General features: G+C 41.8%; 2 protein-coding genes across 3 annotated transcripts in view; one reads left to right on the forward strand and one right to left on the reverse strand.

Moving 5' to 3' along the window:
• ANXA1 (annexin A1) overlaps positions 1-20,071 on the reverse strand; it is a 419,725-nt gene that overhangs the window by 313,391 nt on the left and 86,263 nt on the right. The window lies entirely within an intron of this gene.
• Positions 1,108-16,811, forward strand: ZFAND5 (zinc finger AN1-type containing 5). 2 transcript variants are annotated; one of them, XM_086770128.1, is made up of 6 exons: positions 1,108-1,514; positions 4,936-5,093; positions 5,512-5,623; positions 6,041-6,138; positions 14,791-14,916; positions 15,152-16,811. In XM_086770128.1, exons 1-6 carry the CDS (start codon positions 1,108-1,110, stop codon positions 15,298-15,300), a joined length of 1,050 nt encoding a protein of 349 aa, XP_086626254.1. In that variant the 3' UTR covers positions 15,301-16,811. The 2 variants fall into 2 exon arrangements, with proteins under 2 accessions (XP_086626254.1, XP_086626255.1); XM_086770129.1 differs by lacking the exon at positions 1,108-1,514 and adding an exon at positions 2,960-3,257.

Raw genomic sequence — 20,071 nt, forward strand, 5'->3', positions numbered from 1 at the left:
TATCACTAGAACACGGCAGCAACTGTGTTTAAGAAAAACTGAATTACTCAGAACGTTTATCTGAAGCAACTTTGAATTTTACAGCTGAAGATGTTCTATCCTTAAGAAAAACATATAATGCTTGTATGAATTCAAGTATTTTCCACTTCCCAGGAATACTGCCTTAAAAAAAAATATTGCTCTCAGTTTACTATGACAAAGCAAGTAATTGTCATCCTATACCTAGTAACAGTGTTTTGAAGCCATCTGGTATCATCTGTCACTCTTGGAGTTGAGTAGGAAGTCTAAAATAACATGCTTTATTATATTTCCTTTGATTTTTTTTTTCTCTTCCCATGCTACCCAGGCTTGCATGGCCTTCTGATTCCCTCTCTCCCCAGCAATGCAACCTTTCCTTCTCTCTTACCCACCTAGACCAGCACCAAATCCTCTGAATACAACAGCTTCACCAACGTCCAACAGGCACAAAGTCTATTTATTGCACCTATGCCATCTTCGAAACACAGTCTGGCCATACAGAAGTGTTTAATATCGAGGTTGAATGACACACAAATTTGCAAACTCGAATGCAAATCAAGGTCTGGCCTTGAAGTCCTCCCCGTGCTTCTGCATGGTGACAGCCAAACAGCAAGCCCTCAGAGCACGAGTCCAGTTAGAGGATACCAGGGCCTGCGAGAAGCGCGGCAGAGCCCCAGGCAGGCCAGGGCCCGAAGGGGTCTTCTGGGTGTAAAAAAAAAAAAAAACAACCAAAACTGTCAGCAGACAAGAGCCGAGGCACCCTGCCAGGAGGCGGAGCACGTCTGGAGGACGCAGTAAGCGCCCCGCTGCTCCGAAAAGCCACGGCCCGCCGGCGCTGACGGGCCCCGTACGGCTGCCGAGCCAGCTGCAGAAACCGAACGCTCAGCAGCCGCTCCACCCCGCGGACACCCCGCCCGGCCCCGCAGCCCGAGGCCACCTCCCACCCCACCCCCCACCGCTCTGCACACGGCTCCGCCCCGCCCTCCCGCGGCAGACGTAGCTCTGTGACGTCGCTCCGAACGGCTTCCGCGGCCGGCGGCGGTGCCGCCGCCACCGGCAGGCGGCTCCCCTCTGCCTCCCTCCCTACGCATGCCCAAGCGGCCGGCGGCGGCTGGGAGGAGGCGGAGGCGGAGTCAGCGCTGGCAAGCGGGCACGGCGCCCTCCGCCTCCTTCCCCTCCCCTTCCTCCTCCTCCTCCTCCTCCTCCTCCTCCCCTCCCTCCCTCTCCTCCTCTTCTTCCCCCTCCCGGCCTCCCGCCCTCCCGCGCCTTCCCGCTGCCCGCCCTCCGCGCACGGCGCGCCTCGCCTCGCGCCGCCGCCGCTGCCAGCACGGCCGCCGCTGCCGCTGCGGGAACAAAGGAGGGAAGCGGCGGCGGCGGTGCCGCCAGCCTCGCGCCCCGCGCTCTCCCGCCCGCCCCTCTTCCGGCAGCCGCCCGGAGTCAACCGCCGCGCCTTTTCCGACACCCGCCTCGGGGTTTCTGGCCCCCGCCGGGAACAGGTAGGTGAGGGGCGGCGGGCAGGACTGGGCTCGGCTCCCCGGGGTCCTCATGGTGGAGGGGAGGGGGGTGCCCAGGTTTCCTCGCGGGCGGCCCTTTCGCCTCTCCCCGGGGGCAGGGCGGGCGGAGGCCGCGGACCGGCGCCGGGCAGCGCCGGCGGCGAGACAATGAGGTTTCCCTGGCCGGCGTGGCCGTGGGGGCCGGCGGCGACGCGGGGCCTGGCGGTGGCCGAGCCGGGCGTGACTCAGGGGTTTGCGAGAAGCCGTCCGGCTCCGCCGCCCCGGCTGGGCACCCCCGCCCTCTGTCGCCGTTCCTCAGCGCGGCAACCAGCGGGTCTTTTGTGTTCCGGTATCCTCGACGAGGTGGGGGGGCGGGGGGGGGCAGGCAATTAAGACGTTAGCGCGCTGCAGGCGCCTGGCAGCGGGTGCCCTTTTGTCTGACTCACCCAGCCGGGCTTCGCCCTCCTCGGGCAGCGCCCGGTGTCCGTCCGCTCTCTCCGTATCGACCTCTCCGCCCCGCTTCCCCCGACCGCGGCCGTGTGTGTCCGTGTCTCTTTTGTGAAGCGGTGGTCCCCCTTCGAGAAGAGGATGTCGAGATTCATAAGTATTTAGGTCAGCAAGCACACGGCTGACGCAGTTGCTAGGCTTGGTGGTTGAATTCAGTACACGTTATGGGGGTCTTTATTTCCGTCGTTACGGTAAAACGGGGAGGGGGGCGGGGAGCCAGGCTGTGCCCGCCGCTGCTGGGCGGCCCGGGTGCGAGGCCTGCGTCGGCGGCGGGGTTTGCGCCCCCTCCCGCGTTCCGCTGGTACCGGCGTGGGTTGGCGCTGGAGTGAACCCGCCGAACTGTTGTGTCGGGGGGCGCCCGGGGCCGAGCAGGAGCATCCTCGAGGCTAGGACCTGCTCCTCTGAGTGGTAGAGCGAGACCTTTTGTTATCATCTTGTTCTTTCAAGGGGGAATAATTGGGGTTAACCACCCACCCCCGAGGCTGTGGGGTGCGTTTGTGCAGCGCTGCTCGCTCGCAGGGCCCCGCAAACCCACCGCCCGCCCACCCCTCCCACGCCGCGCGCGCGGCGAACATGGCCGTTGGGGGAGGACGGGCCGGTGATGTTGCGTTTTCTGGGTTGGATTTCAGCATCCCCGCTCCCCCCCACCCCTTCCCGCCCCGGAAGGAAAGGGCAGTGGGATTTGGCCGCGGCGTCCCCGTCCGGCGGGCCGCCGGGGCTCGCTGGGCCGCCCGGCGGCGCGGGGGGGGTGGGGCGCTATAAATAGGGGCTGATTTCGGAGGGGGCGGCGGAGCGGCTCGGCCCGGCCAGGCCACGCGCAGCCGCCTGACAGGCGGAAACGCGCAGGCCCACGCCCGCGTGACCGGCTGCGGGGGCTGGTCCTGCGGGGGGGGGGGCGGGCGGGCGGGCGAGCGAAAGCGGGGACAGCGGCAGGAGCGGGGTCAGACGAGGGGAGTGCGCGGCAGCCGGTTCCCCGCTGGCGGTGGGCGCTTTGAGAAGAAGCGCAGGTGACGCTTCGGGTCACCTTCCCGAGCCTGCCACTTGATAAGCGTGGGATAACGGCGACTTGACCTTTCGGTGAGGGGCGTGCGTTTCAAGTAGCGGAAGAATGTGCTGACAGGAGCGGCGGAGGCGCTGGTGTAGTTGTGTAGTTGCAGCATGAGCACCTAAAGCTGGGTTTAGTCAGTGGTGAAACGTGTTCGCGGCACGCTAACTGGGAAGAGGAGCAAGTCAGTTGAGGTTAGTGGTGGTGGTGTGTTTGATAGCACTTTGAGCTCGCCTGCTTAATAAAAGGGCAGAAGTACAGTCTTTGTTTGTATTATGTAGACATCGGCCTCCAATGTAGATGACTAGAATTTTTTTTTTTTATTTCTCCAAGGGGGTCGTGGTTTCTTCTGACTCCCTTGACTGGTGTTTTACACCCATACACTGTATGAAGCTGGTTTGTAGTCCTTAAAGGGAAACTATACCTGGACAGTATTCTAAAGGCATAAATAATACAGCTATTTATAGCTGGAAAACAAGGTCCTATGACCACCAGCCAGCAAGCAGATGAATTTTGTTTACTTTCTCCAGCTCTTGGTTAACTCTAATCCCAGAAATTTAGTTTAACAAGACAAAGGCAGCTGTCAGTTGCAGTTGTCATACTAGTGGAACATAAGTTTACAACTTGCAGTGTGAGCTTTCTTAGTTAAAAGAAGTGTTTCTCTGTACGCTATAATGAATTCACTTTGAACATTTTTGACTTCTTGCAAGTGTCAGAAAATATCTCTTACTGTGGCTCTTCCTGAATAGGAAGACCACACTCTAGAGACTACACTAACATGTCGACAGCTCCCTCTACTAAATTGAAATTTTGGGAGGACAAGTGCAGTATTCTTGCACGTCCTCAATTTGTAGCAGATTGCTTGATTAGTGTGTTCCAGTTTTGTTGCCCTTGGGAATCAAGGAGTTGGTTGCTGTTCAGTTTTGATACTAACTTCGCTTTGCAGAGGTTAACCGGCAGTGAAGGTGAAGTATTTTTATTCTGCAGTTTGTGGCAGAGAGTTAGCATTCTGTGCCTTTGGGAAGCTCTGAAGCCTTGCTGTAACTTTAATAAGACAAATGATTTAACTGGTGGCTTTTTTTTTCCCCAATGTGTAGGCTGTGTAGTAGAACATATTCAACAGTTTAAAGCTGTTAATTTTATTTCTCTTGGCAGATTAAGACACAGTCTTATTTCAGAAATCGTCTTTTAGATTCTTGGTTGAAGGGCCCATTGTACACATGTTGTTGCCAGTTACTACTCAGTATCAGGTTTCATACGCAATTTAAGCAGTGTTCACGGCCTTGTTTTGGAAACTCCTTCTATAGATAGTCATACAGACTTTAAATGGCTGCTGCCAATACGTCAGGGATTTTTATTGTTCTGTTTGACAAATGTATGGGGGAAGTAGGAACTGCTATTAGTGGAATTGGCATAAAAGTGATGCACAGTCAGCATTACTGAAAAACTGGGGCTCTTCAGCTGGAGTCCGGGAAAAAATAAGCTGTGTTATTTGCCAGAAATGCTTAGTAGATATGAACTTGGTCTTGCTTATTCTGCATATCCGTGTCAGTTCCCAGAGATTGGAGGCCAAATAAGGGGCTTTTTTTGTCTGTCAAATTGAGATTGATCTTTACTTGCACGTGCAGCTCAGTGCATTATTTCTCAGTATTGGTACAGTGACACTTTTTCATGTTTTAAGGGTTCATAACAACGTTGCTTAGCAATACAATTGCGTTATTGACTGGTATATTATCATTCATATAACCCTCTTTAAGAATGCTGATACCGCTTTTAGGGGGCAAGCTGAGCAGACATACTTTAATTCTATAACCCTGTAATTGATTTTGGTGACATGTCAGCTCCTAATGCAGTTCTTGGTTTTATTTACAGCATCGAGATGACCCAGGAGACAAACCAGACCCCAGGGCCCATGCTGTGTAGCACAGGTTGTGGATTTTATGGAAATCCTAGGACAAATGGGATGTGTTCTGTTTGTTACAAAGAGCATCTTCAGCGACAGCAGAATAGTGGTAGAATCAGCCCGATGGGTAAGAGTGTGTGGGGATCTTTTTTTTACTTCTTTTAAAGTAAAACATACAGAAGGTGAAAAGGAATCCTAGAACATTTTTCAGGATACCTTCAGAAAGCTGTGTACTAAAACCGTGAATGGCAAAGAGAATACTACTTTAAATAAAAGTAAAGATAAAAATGCATTTCTGTGTAATTTTTTCTAGTCCAGTTCACATTCAGGCGTAACTTACTTACCTACTTAGCCTCCTCTGTTAGCTTATCCTTATACAGTCTCTGTAGTTTGGCTGTTAACTGCATAGCTTGTCTTTAAGAAGTTAACATTCAGTAGTAGTGAAGATTGTAGGCAGACAGTTCATGGCTGTACACAGGACTTACTTGACTAACGTATATTCTACAATTTGTTCATAACTAGCTTGTCAAATTCTTGTTATATAGGAACAGCCAGTGGTTCAAACAGTCCTACCTCAGACTCTGCATCTGTACAGAGAGCAGACACTAGCTTAAACAACTGTGAAGGTGCTGCTGGCAGCACATCTGAAAAATCAAGGTAAGATGAAACTATTACTTTGAGGTTTGAATGGGCTTTGAGTGTGTAGCAAGTTGAATGCCTGCAGCAATCCTGACCTATTTCAGTGAGTTTCTGTAGAGGAAAAAAGGACAGTCTACCTGACAGTGCTTTGTGAATCTGTACATGAGACTTGATTGAAATATTTGGTGTTGGACTGCTGCATTTGAAAGGACATTTTTGATTTATCTGGAGAAATATTTCCTACAGGTTTGCCTATTTTCTTTTAGGGAAACTAAAATAGAGTAAAAAAAGTATTTTGAACATAGTAGAAGCAAAGATGAGGAGTGTGTATCAGTAGTAATTGAACATGTAGCTTTTTAGTGGGTCTGGACAGTTTAAGCTTTTATTATGAGTGCGAAAGTAATGTAAATTTTATGTTTCGCTTTACTTGCACAGAAATGTGCCTGTTGCCGCTTTGCCTGTAACACAGCAAATGACAGAGATGAGCATTTCAAGAGATGAAAAAGTAACACCGAAAACAGAGACTGAGCCAGGTATGTTTGCAGAGTAACACGGTACAATTGGTGACTTAACAGAAGCTGACCGTTCGTTTACTTTCTAAGTGGGTATCTCCTGTTGTGGTGATGGTCTTGAGGGACTGTTAAGATCATTGTTAGGGATGTGTTTTGAATACTCTCTTCTCAGAATAAAGAGAAAGGACCAGGACCAGTGCCACAATAGACTTAAGATGTATCTTCAATGTTACTGAAAAAATTGACACTTGTGAGGCTGATTTTGGCTCCCAAACCTCCTTTTTAAAAAGTAAGACACTCTGAAATTGTGTTTGGGCAAGGGGTTAAGTTTTGAAGTCAAAATGTTGAGACTTCTGTCTGTTATCTAGCAATACAATTCCTGCTGACTCATGGCAGTCAAAATGGCTAGTTGCACTTGGAGAATGAAGTTCTTAATAAATTCCGTTCTACAGAGGAATGAGGCTGTGAGGGCAGGGAATACGTAGCTTAAAAATACTAACAAAAGCTGTCGAGGGTTATTGAACTGTTTGAGCAATCAGTGGATGTAACCAAACCATTGTTCCGCCAATGTAGTGTACTTGTACTCTTAATTGCTGGATGTGAATTGTCAATTTAAAAGTTTTATTCTTATACTGGAAGATTGTAGCTGTAGTGGTTAACTTTAAATTGTGAACTATTTTGTTGGAGGGAGGCAGAGAGGGGCAGCTTTCTTACCTACAACTAGTGAGTAACTGACTTTGTATCAGATTGTTCAAATGGATACCTTAGGACATTTGTTCTGTACCTGTGCATATCCACACTCTTAAAATTTAACAGTTCTGAAACAGTCTTAAAAAACTAAAAGCTGATATTTAGTAGGAAGTCTGTTCACTGAAGCTGAAGATTAAGTTCATTTTTTTCAGTTTTGAAGTCAGTAAGATTAAAATTGCAGAAGGCACTACTATGCACTGTATGAAAGTGGTTTTTATCTAGATATGTCTTTGCCAACAAAGACTGCTCTAACACCTGATATTGAATTCATTAGTATTTTTAAGGAGAATTTTGCCATTTGCTGTAAGTCATGCTAAGTCAAGATTCTGTGACATGAACTAAAGTACAATTATACAACATATTAGGCTTTTCATTATGTGTATATGTTGAGAGGAGATTTTTACGAGTATTAACTTCATGTAACTGATATCATCTGAGGAGGCTTTCTGTATGTAACTGAAAAATAATTTAGACTTTGCTACAATATTTATAAACTGATCTTTCGTTGTTTTGAATTCCTACCCAAAATGTGGGAAGTAGGAAAAAGGAATACATAAAATGGTAGTAACGGTGAAGTAATAGGTGACTCTACTCTTATAAGAACTGTCATTAGGAATTTGTCATTTTGCCAGTTTTGTTGACTTATTACCTGTTTTTCAGGTACCGTGGGTCAGCTGTATGATAGGTAATGTCACACAGCATTCTATTGATTAGAATAGGGGAAAAATCCAAAAGTAGCTGAACGTACTTGCATATTGTTGTAAATAATCTCAGAGGTTGAAACCATAAAAGCTGTCACAAGCTTGTGTGATCTCTACCAGAGAACCTAAATGTATCTAGAAAAAAATGTGGAACAAAGCTGCCTTGCTGAGTACATACCTGTAAATTTCTGTGTGAGATGGCCTCAGCTGCTGTAATGCCAGAGTTCTGTTTTAAGTGTTGCAGATCGGGGCAGATTGTAGACAGCACAGGATAGTGTCCTTATATACTATTCTTAGGGTTTATTGGACATATAAAATACATGATGTTGGCTGTATTCAGTGGTACATTGGTCTCTCTCTTGCAGGCAAGAGAAGCTGGCCTGTACTTCATAAAAATCCCTGTTGTGTCCAGACTAGTTGTGTTTTTTCTCTTTCTTTTTCCAGCAGCATCCATTATGTGCTGATCTCTCCTCTCAAGGAGGAACTGAAACAATGGTAAATATTTACATCACCTCATAACAACAAAGCTAATATACTTTCTATGAGGTGTAATTCTTTAAGATAATGCCACAGTCATGGAGTTGCTAATGAAAACACAGTTTAGTTAAGCACAGTTTGACCCTAGTAACCGAATTTCATAACTGTCTATCAGGTAGTAAGAGACTGTGAACAAACAATCTAGCATTCAACCAAAGCAGCTTACTCTCGTTTTAATGTCTTCAACAGTCTGAATTAATGTTCTCTTCTCCCAGATGTTAATTAGCTAAATTTTGGATATTTCTCTTAAAAGCCAAAAAGTTAAAAATAGAATTACATCTGCTCAACTGATTTTGGTGAAGGGGGTGGGTTTAGCAGTCTGTAGCATAAAATTGTGCATGTTTGCTGTTGGAATTGGAGCAACTGACTTACTAAGGTGGTAAAGTTGAGAACAATGAAACAATTAAGACTAACAGGCTTACTTTTTCCTGATTTTTATTTCTCTGTGTGTGTATGTGTGTGGTTTTCTGTTGTATTTTTTTTTCTTCACACAGATTGAGGTTGCAACCTGGATTCTCGTTTGGAAAAAATCTGATGCTAAGACAATTAATTGTATCTTAACATTTGAAGGAAGAAAGGCATGATGGATGTAATGACCTAGTTGGTTGTAACTCATGTGTCTAATGTGCTATCTTTTCTTTTAACTTGTAATTTCATAGTTCAATGTACTTGTTTGTTGCTGTTTTATAATTGAACAATGGTGTATGTTCAGTGCAGTTGTGAGTCTGGACTGCTTTTGTCAGAAACCCAAAGGCCTTTGTATCCAAACTCAAATTCATAAATGGGGAGTACTTACAAAATACTTGTAGTGGAATTCTTATAAGCTTTTGTACTTATTAAAGTGATAGTCTGATAGTCTTTACTGAAATCAAACTATACCAAAAGCATTCTAGAAATATGATTCATAGTTGCTTTTTTTTGCTATGCTGAGTAGCAGGAATTAAGTGCAAAATCTAGTAAACTCCTTTCCTTTCCTTGTATTGCACTATCAGAGCAATATATCTACCAAGTTGGTGAGGCGTAGTGTATAGTTTCCTTAAACATGGAGGTTTTTTAGCAGGTATTCAAAAAGAAATTAAAGATCCATACAAGAAAGAGAATTGAGTTACATAGTAACCACTAGAAATAAACTGGTTTGAAAGCAAGTATGATTAAACAATTGTATTGTCTGAAGGTGGTATATTTTTAGTGTTTTCTTGCACTTCCCTGGGCCATTACCTTTCTCAATGATGACCCTCCAGTCAGGTCTGTCAGTGTTTCCAGACATGATTAGTATCAGGCTGTGTATCAGAGGCTTGGGGTTTTTTGGTGGTGTTTTTTGGTGGTGTTTTTTGTTTGTTTGTTTATTTGTTTTTTTGGTTGGTTGTATTTTAAACCTAGTAATAGCTCTGCAGCTGCAGAGTAGCACCGCTTATAAAGAAAGCGAACCAGAAATTGAACTGGTTATGTTCTTGTGTAAATTACGTGTTTTAGAAGTTCCCAGGTACTGTTAACTTTCTGTGTAATTCCATCCGTATTGTAGCTTACCCTTTCTGTTCCTGAGTTAGTCAGCTTCAGAAGACAGCAGGCAGTAGTGGTTGGCTCATTGTCTATTGGCTATCTACCAAGCCAATATGATTAGAGTTATTTTACTACTGTCCTGCACTCAGGCTGAGACCCCTGTTATGGGTTACCTTCCCTTATACTGTAGATAGAACTGGTTTTCTTTATCTGTGGTGTGTACATCGTGTTGCAAGTAATATTGTGAGTAAGATGCCAAGTAGACAGCTAGCTTATGAGATATGGTAGATCTTGTTGTAATGAATAACTTGTTAATTCTGGTTTGTTTTTGCACATGGCTATAGTATTTTAACCATATTCCTATCTGTAGACAGTTCCTTTGTTGCTGTTGGTAAAATTGTCTGATACAAGAAGTCTGTCTTGTGTTGAAAATAGTTAGCTCATCTTCATGTTTCCCATGTCTGCTGTAGCTTCAGCAGATGCCCCTGATTGAAACGATTCTGAAATAGAACCAGTGGACTGGGGACCCAGCTATTGGTCCTGTGCTTGTTGGTGATAGGATGCTTTCATTATTTTATTTTAAGAACAGTATACCAAAGACATCAGGTTTTCATGACGACGAAATTAAACCATATTTCTGTGTGATACTGAAAATGGAGTATCTTTACACTGTATTAATGTAACAGAGATATTCAATATGCCTGTTAGAGGTGGCAAGGGGGAGATGAGTTGCATACTGCACAACATTGCTATTCCCTTTATTTGGCATGAAATTAAACATCATGGAAACCTATTCTGTGGCCTTTCATCATGGGCACCTGGGTTTGCATAGTAATTGTAGTTCCTGAAGAATGAAGCATTTACACTCAAGAAGCTTGATAAAATGTAATGAGTACTGTTTGTCTTTTCAGACTAAAGTTGTGTATACAAAGTCCATTGTGTTAATATGCAATATAAAGATTGCACAACATGTAGTACAGCTTTCTGTTCTGGTACTGCAGAAGTGCAGTCTAATGTCTTTCTGACAAGTTTTGACTTTATCTTTTTTCTCTATGGGTTTAACTTTTCCAGTTCTTCCATGGTGGGAGTTGGGGGTTAGCTTCATCAAGTCAGAATGTTCAAATCAATTCTTTTTTTTCTGCTCTGAAGACTTTACTCCACTTGTATGCTTACCACTTACTACTGCCATGAAAGTTGTGCAGTTTAAGCTGTTGAGATCTAATTTTGGTTCATTTTTGTTTAGTCAGAGAAGCTTCTAAACTTCTTGGTCTTGCTTTGGTAGCCCTTTGTGGTCACTTTTGATAGGAGGAGGGTTAAAAAATAATACTGCTTTATTTTCATCAGGTTTTGTTCAACTGGGACATTGGATTCCTTCTTTTCCACTGTGAAATCTTAGTGGGGAAAATACCTATGGTAGGCATGCTCTTTTGCAGCAGCCATACCAGTTAATATAGGGAAAACTACTGTCAGTTTTGAAAATCTTGTTCTTAGAGTGGCTTTTAATTTTGAGTGGCAGTCCTACATGGTCACTGTGGCTTGATACTTTAGGATCAGGTGAAAGGTTTGTTCTCCAGTTTGTGGGATCTTTCTGTGTATAGGTTGAGTAGCCATCATGCTGTGGCATGTGGCTAACTTCTCTCATGAGTGGCCTTGCTGTTCCCACATAACTTGTACAGCTGCTTCTTGTCTTCAGACTACACATGAAGGTAATTTTCCCAAATTCATGATTCAATGCTTCTATTTGTGTGGGATTTTTTTCATGCACTTCTCCAATACTAGAATTGTGTTAGTCTTTATTATCCTAGCAGATTGGTGATAGTCTGCCTTGTGCATGATGGTAATGCATCTTACAGTGTCTACAGAAAATAATTTAAGATGAAAACAATAATTAATAAAGGCCTGCCTTTATAAAATATGTTCTTCCTAAGTTTTTCAGCCTTGTAATAGGAGAACTGGTCTGGTAAAATTCAAGTGAAGTAAATCTTATTGGGTAACCTCTTGAGCCAAAGGTTGGAAAGGAAAATCACAAAAGTGATGGAGAAGGGTACATGCCAAGAGGAACTTTGTTAAATTGATGAAACCTGTTTTAGTGGTGAGGGGTTTGCTTCATCTAACACTGTTACTGAGGAAGCAGGTCTGTAGGTACCAGTAACCACTGTTTTCCAACTTTCAGCATTTGTTCAGTTATTCATTCTGTGGTGATCCTACAGCAATCATTTAGAGCACCGATGATTACCTGATGATTAATACTATATTATTTCTGGCGTAAATATTGAGGACTGGAATTATACTTGCCTGGTTGGATTTGGCTTCTGTGCTGAAGGAAGCCTTTTGTGACAGCAGTTGTCAAGGTTGTACCTGATGAATTTGTATTGGTTCATGATGTCATGACAGAACAAATACAACTTATAGTATTTTTCATCAAGCCACAGGTGAGAAAAAGGATTTTTATTCTGAGCTTTAAATAACTGGCAGGATAGGCAGCTTTACTTCTGTCCTGGCCATTACTTAGAAGCACATTTGTGAAGCTTTAACATGATAAAGACTCATCATCAGACTTAACTCTTCTGACCAAAAAGAATGGGAGAATCATTTGTTCACGGAGAGTAATAAATTGAACATTTTAATTTGGTTTTAGGGGACTATATCCCATCTTGTCTTGGGACCTTTTAGTGCCCATTACTGTATAATTGTGTTCCAGTTTTCCTTCTTGGAACATGTTTTAGGTCTTGGGGAAGGATCCTGTTTAGCAGCCCTTTGAGGAAATGTACCTCTGCAGTTTCTTAAGATCATTTTGCAGTTCCTGGGCTGCCAATTGTCACAGTTTCTTCATGCAAAGGGAGAAGTATACCTGTAGTAGTTGGGTAACACTTTCTTAGATTAATTCATTCTCAGTGTCTTCGCCTCAGCAATTGATGGGAAGTTGCAGTTTCTACTTTTGCTTCCTTGTTGGCATGTTAGGCAGGGATAAAGGTTGCTCCTCTTTTTGTTTTCTCTTAGTGCGTGTTGTGAGTTACTTTAATTGTTTAGGTTACTGTTGATTTGCCCCTTTTTCTGCATTTTCTTTTGCATCTGATTGAAACAGCATGCATCCTCCCAGTGCTTGTATTTAGATTCTGATGCAGATTAAGCTTCACACTGGCTAGCTATACACAAAATTGCAAAATGTATGAGCACTTCTGGTTCCTCTTTTTCATCTGCCATGGCTTATGATTAGCATTTCATTTTTAAACAAATTAGTCATAACAAATCTTAAAGGAGTTTGACCATGCTTTTTGGGAGTGCTTGGTTTTTTTGTTTTTGTTTTTTTTTGTGTTTTTTTTTTTTTTAAAGGCCATAGCTGATGGCTGTTAGACAAAGTGCATGGTATCCAACAGGCTTATACTGTTTGTGATATTGCGGATTTTTTTTTACCTGGTTTTTGGCAACAGGCTCTCAAGTAAATTAACTGATACCAAACACTACTTTCCTTGGGATTTAGAGACAAGTTCAGAGGATAATATGTGTTCATCTAGAAAATGTTAATCATCAAGACAGAGAAATTGTTTTCTCAAAAAAATAAAAGCAGCAGCAATTAACTCCAAAAAGTACCAAGAGCAGTAGGGATTGTAGCGCTAGTGCTTTAATAGTTTTCTTATACCTCAAACTTGGCAAAATACCACTGATCTTCACAAATTTTTTAGAAAAAGATCTATCCAACATGACAAAAAATAAAGGTAATAAATGGTCTTAGTTGTTCATTAGGATTATTGCTATAATGTATAAAGCATAAGAAAGTGTTAGCAACTATTGTTTTACTGCACGAAATATTTTGGTTCCTTGTTACCTCTGAGAGCTTGTCAGTTTTAAATCTTGTTTAGATAATGAAGTCCTTGTATAGTGAATTGTGAGACTTTCTAGGTGTTAGTGGTAATAGTGAGCCAGTTTTTAGAACACCTATGGACATGGTAATGCAAATGCAATTTTAAAAAACAAGTATAAAGAGTAAAGATAGACAAAACAGTCAACATAACTGTTTATTCATGTCTCGAAAAAATCCCCTTTTAGGATGCACCACTTATTGATCCAAAAGAATCTCAATTAACAAATCTTATTTGTGTGTGTAAAGTTGATTACGAATAAGTCTTTAAAGCTTATATACTCCATTTATTCTTGAATGTGTTTTGTAGTTTGCTCTATTTTAGAACAATAGATGTCATCATACAGCTGGAAATGTTCAGGAAAACTGTACCAGGAATAGGTGCTAAAAGCTGTGTGCAAAGACACCCCTCAGCTTTCCTCTGCTCCAGTTTGGATATAAAGCGGATATTTAAAAAGTTTGTTTGAAAAATACTTTTTTTAAACAAAATTAACAGATTCACAGAAGTTCACAAAAGAACTTTTTTTTTTATCTTTTGGCGAACTTAAGTAAAAGCTGACTCAAGTTTATCTGAAGGTGTTCATGACAGGCAACTGAAAAATGACTAGTTTTGATTACACCTGCTTGAACGCTAAAGCTGAATACAGTGCAAAAATACAGATATTCAGTGTATATCTGCGCTTTGTTCTTAAATTACTGCAAGTGTCTAAAACGTGAGGACTGTTTTGAATTGTCTGTGTTTTGTGGCTATGTTCTGGATCTATAACACAATCAGTGGCTTGCTACCTGCTGTCTTGTGAACTGTTTTAGGCATCTAGCTTCACAAGTCTAGTGGCAGAGTAACCCAGTACTATGGTAGTAACACATCACTGGATTTTACTTGTTTCTAAAACACGTTCTCTACAGGTATCCCCTCTGTTCACAACTTCAGCTGTGACAATACTGTTACTGTTTTATCTTAAATGTTACTTGATCATACATTTTTTAAAAAAATGCTTATATGGAACCTTTGGAGTGCTTTCGAAGCCCTTAACACCTATATACATCTCTACAGGCATAACAAGTACGTTCTTATATTTTCTAGCTGGTGGGGCTGTGGGGAAAATAGGATTGTCTTGTGTAGAGCCCAAAGGGAAGAATAGAGTACCGAAAAATCGCTATTCCTGACTTACATTTTTGGAGATTAGTCTATGTCTATTCAGACAACAAACATCAGAGTCTCAGGAAGGGGGAATTAATCCTTAGGAAATACATGCATGCAACTGAATAGCTAGTGAAGTCAAGAAAAGGAAATTTAACCTTTATTTCCTTTGCTTGCTTTAACAGTTGTTACTCAACCAAGCCCATCAGTTTCTCAGCCTAGTACTTCACAGAGTGAAGAGAGAACTCCTGAACTGCCCAAACCAAAGAAGAACAGATGTTTCATGTGCAGAAAGAAGGTTGGCCTTACAGGTATAAGGTCACTCTTGTCAATTTTGAACAGATCTGTATGATTAGTTGCCTCTTGCTAGATTAAACTTGATGAAATATCTGCATCATTAAACATACTTGCTTCTTCAGAATTAGCACAGCTGCTCATTTTTCCTACTTTATATAACATACACCCTTTGTAGTGACTAAGCATTTAATTTGTAACTTAATTAAATATGAAGTTTCCTACTGATGTTGCTTCTTTTTCTGTGTACAGGATTTGACTGCCGATGTGGAAACTTGTTTTGTGGACTTCACCGTTACTCTGACAAGCATAACTGCCCGTACGATTACAAAGCAGAAGCTGCAGAAAAAATTAGGAAAGAGAATCCAGTTGTGGTGGCTGAAAAAATCCAGAGAATATAAATTAACCTGCTTGTGAAAAGACTGACAGACTTCTTGTTTTGTTTTGAATATATCCTAGGAAAACAGGAAGGAGCTGGTGCATGCCCATTTACCTTTGTTTTCCAAAGTTTTACTTTTAGTCTTGTATGTCTTAATGATATTTCGGAATGTTTGGGTGTTTGTTACAGGCAGAATTGGATAGATACAGCCCTTGAAAATATATATGCCCTCCCCAGAATATAATTGGATGATCAGAAACCTGCACGGGAATACACACACACAGAGGACAGATTCTAGTTACATGTGCCAAACAGATATATGCAGTCTGCATGTTTGCAGCAGATCTGCCTTTTGAGATGTGTTTGAGATATATAATCTTTGTGTAGTGTTATCTGCCTGTTTTGGAGAGGGATACATCAAAATGGTTGGCAGTGTACTTCTGTAATTTTAAAATCTCATACTAATTTTAGTTTCCACACTCCATTGCTTTCCAGCAGAATGTAAGCAATGTAGAGGGGTCCACCATTCCGATAAAATGAGTCTTGATGCCATATTTAAGAAAGTTACTTACCAATTGCACTGACAAAAATAGAAAAAAAAAAAAAACCAGATACATATGAAAAACTGTTTTGGAAAAGATTACATTAACTTCAGAATCATGAACATAGATTCCCAAAGGAAATATCCTGCTAGGAACTTAGGAACTGGCCTGCAACAGAGCTGTCTGCTTTTTCTTGTGTAGCTAAAAACATTGTGTAGCACAATATTGTAAGATTGGTTTACAAAAAAAAAGTTACATATGTTTTTAGACATACCACAGCAGCTCTGTCAAGCAACATGTGCCTGAGTAAGTTGCAGAAGTATTAGAGCAGTTTATTATTCATATACTACTTATGTTCTATGTGTTCTGTGTTCAGAAGAATATCGGGAGTTAATTTTTTCCTAGTTTAACGGTTGCACCGTTCTGCACGGAAAACCATGCCCAACATGGCTGCTGTAGACTTAAGTGGTAGCTGGAACCACTCGTGGAGGGCTGCTTTATCATTTTTAATTGTACTTGGGTGTAGGACTGTAGTGTTCTTGGGTGTATTGCATGGGCTGCATTATCTACAGCATTGTACAATAACAACTCTAGAAAAGGCAGTATACTTCACTGATGCTTGTCTGGTAATATCACTTCTGTGTTATAATGGAAGGGTTTTTTTGTGATGTATGAAACTTGTGTTTTTTTATATAAACAAGTACAGTTTAGACTAGTGTTGTGGTAATGCCTGTTCTCATCTGTAAATAGTTACGTATGTACACAAGGCGCTGCTCCTGAACTTCTGATTTTTATTGCAGCGTTCAGTCTTAGTTTCTATTTCACTATTAAAAGCTTTAGGTTTTTGCTTCTAACTTTCTTCTTCCAAGTTATTAGATATGCAGACATGTACAGATAGTTCATATTTATGTATTGCACATAATCACGCTACCCAGCATCTATGCTATATTGTATTATGTAAATAATAAAAATCATGTACAGAGGGAGATAATTCCTTTTGTGATAGTTCATTGGTCTTAGTTATTGCTGTGTTCAGAAGGTGACCTTGTAGAGGTTGAGATGCATAACTAGTACTAAGTTCTTATAGATGTTGTCGTTGTGCTTAAGCCTGCCTGTGTCTTTGTCTTGTTTGGATGTACCAACTTCTTTTAAGATAACTTAATGAGTGTAGAATATAGGTAACTACTTGATGGCCCAATAAAAATGCCAACAGACAACAATGTCCTTAAAGGGAGCAGAAGAATTACAAATGAACTTCAAAGGCTTTTTTTCCGTTGTCTACAAAACTTAGTTCCAGTGCATCTGTTATAATAGGACCTAATAGAGCCAGCACACCAATACGCCATTCTGTCCGCATCTTCACCAGTAGACCTGGGCAGTGTTACTGTCAGGGTCCGCATCCAAATAGAGATGTTAAATATACCAGACTTATCCTTCCCAGTGAGAAGGACAGAGCACGCAGCAGATGTTGCCTTGGAGGAAGACATCTTCACTGCTGGATAATGCATGAAAATCGCTTGTGTCAGAAACTGATAGCATGCATCCCATCAGTCAGCTGGCACTTATGTGACAAGTTGCTACTGCAGCCATGTACCTCCAGTAAGGGAACACAGGCATGCTGTGTGACTGTTTTCCAGGATGAATTCTATGACTTAATCATGGAACTACTTTAAAGCACCAAAATTACAATTTTTTTCTACCTTTTATATCAAAGCAAAGTTGGCTACTCTGCTGCAGTGTGGAAGATTTTTTTTTTCCCTTTTGTTTTTTTCTTTCTTTGGAAGAAGAAATGATATTTCAGGATGATGTATCTGGTTTTGCTGCTGTTGTGGTTAGAGTGTTTTAGGACAGGCAATAGTACTGATACTGATAGTTATTATTATGGGCTCAATCTTGCTTCTTTTTCATCTGAACAAAGGCTTGTTGAAATAATTAATCTCAGTAGAGCTATGGGGGAAAGTACAGGACAATGAGGGATTTTTTGTTCTGTAAAGTCATGAACTATGTCATATGTAAATTGTCCACAAGTTGGGTATGAGCCTGTACTGAAAAGTAAGTCTGCAAGCTCCCCCAAACTTTATTCTTTTAGTAATTTATATAGTATCTGTAATCATAGGGGAGCATATTCTGTTGAGGCTCACTAAACACTCAAAGGAGGAGAAGGTTGTTTAAAAAGAGCAGGTATTGACAAAGCGGTCAGGGGAGAGGGGTTTAGTGTGTAAACTTAGGTACAAACACTGTGGTACATCTTCCTTGGCAAAGAGTGAGCCTGTAGGTGCGGAGTCTTTCAGATGTGACTCTGTGCTGCCCAACTTGGAGGCTGGTGTGTATATACATATCTTCTTAAAAATAAATGTTTAACTCCCACAACACTGCCAGTCACAGTTTTAATACTAGTGGTATTAAAATGCTTTGAGAAAAAGAGTCCATCTTCTATAATGCCTAGGCAGGAGCCATTCATAAAGCAGTTGTCTTTCAGTGTAAAGTGACAAACAGCTACAAATGGTATACCCATCTTCCAGGAAAGAAACACGATCACTTCACATGACACTGATCCTCATTTAACATTTGGCTGTTAGATTGAGATGTTCTTAACTTAAACATGCAGTTCTGGGAAGAGTCTTCCTCTGTCCCAAACAAGTTTACCAGATGATGGGGACTTTTTTTAGTGAGGAAACCAAAAGGAACATACAAACAAATGAGCAAATGAAAGCAGCTAGGTGACTAAAAACTGCTTGGTAATCTTCAATCTGTGATTGCCAAGTGTTACAGCTGTGCAGTGCTATATTCCACAGGATTCTGTGCAAGCTTACTGGTAGCTGTTACTGTTAAACTTGAAATTTGGAATATAGTGATGAGCTTCCTGTGGTATTTCCAATCTTGCTGTAAGGTTGAAGAGCTGCCAAATTACTTGGTTTTGGTGCCTAAGGATGCCATGGGGTTGAGAAGCCTTTGACTGTCTTCCTAGTGCTTAGTCCTTTGAAAACGTGCTGCTGATAACAGTTACTCTGACAAGGGCCTTGGAAGGTCATTATGCACAAGTGTAAGGGCATGTCTTAGATGTTTGCTTTAATTTGTCATGTCTCTCGGTCTCAGTCACTCAAAGGATACTTAAGTATTTGAGTCCTGTCTGGTGACTATAATGAGTCAAAGTGCATGTTGGTTTCTCTCTGTTCCTGAGCAGCTCTACAGTATCACCTGATGCCTGTCCTTGAAGGAGGAGATGCACAGCAAATAAGGAAATTGGGTTGTTTCAGGTACCCAGGTGTGCTGAGCGGCAGTGATTCAGTAAGAACAGGAACTTTGCTCTCTGTGTAGATGTGTGATTTGTGTTTGTTTTATTAGTCTCAGCCAGCCAAACACTGAGAATGTGTTTTCTCACAAATTACCTATTGCTGACTCTGTTGATATTTTTCATCATTAAACTTAACACCTAGGAAATTTGATGGATTGTGCTCCGACTCGAGATAAAAAGGGCTCTGGCAGTACCTCTGGAAGTATCTGGATGCCACTGGAATTAATAAATGACAAATCCAAATACTTAACTGAGGGAAACAGTTAGAAAACCTGAGCTGGAAAAATGATGAGAGTGACTGCCTGTGGACATGTTAAAATGTAGTCCAGGAACAAAGTTCTGTCTGGGAATGCAATGAGGATTAGTTATCACCACAGTGAGGTCGATACCCAACAGAAGAGAGTTTTACATGCCATTTCACAGCTCTAAGTTACCCCTTAGACTACTGTAAACACTTAGCAAAATGTGCTTCAGCCTTTAAATTGCCTATTGTAGCAGTAATTTAGTGATGGCCAAAGCAGAAACAAGGTTATTTTGTTTAGGGTTGAAGACTTCTTAGACTGAAGAAAATACAGAGATTTTTTTTCTACTTGAAAGGGAACATCATCACAATGAAACAGAACCAAGGACCACATTTCTAACTCTTACAAAGAACTGAATTCAGGGGAAGAAGCAGGTCTTGGTGTGCAGGATGCAAACAGCAGAGTATCAGTAGCCTATGGTTTAAATGAAAATAGATGTGTAAAAACTGTTAAAGACGGCAGTACTGAAAAAAAATGCAAGAATTGACAACTACAATGGCAACTCAAAACACCATGGCTTGACTGCTTATTTGTGTAGATAGAAATCTGTACCATTTAAATAAAAAAAAAAGTGTTGATTATTGAAATGCTTAGAATCACAGCTTCTTGAAGAAGCTGTGTGTCACTCTTGCCTTTTGTACTGGATGGTAGGAT

Source organism: Chlamydotis macqueenii, chromosome Z (genome assembly GCF_036417535.1).
Source record: "Chlamydotis macqueenii isolate bChlMac1 chromosome Z, bChlMac1.mat, whole genome shotgun sequence".
Lineage (NCBI taxonomy): Eukaryota > Metazoa > Chordata > Aves > Otidiformes > Otididae > Chlamydotis > Chlamydotis macqueenii.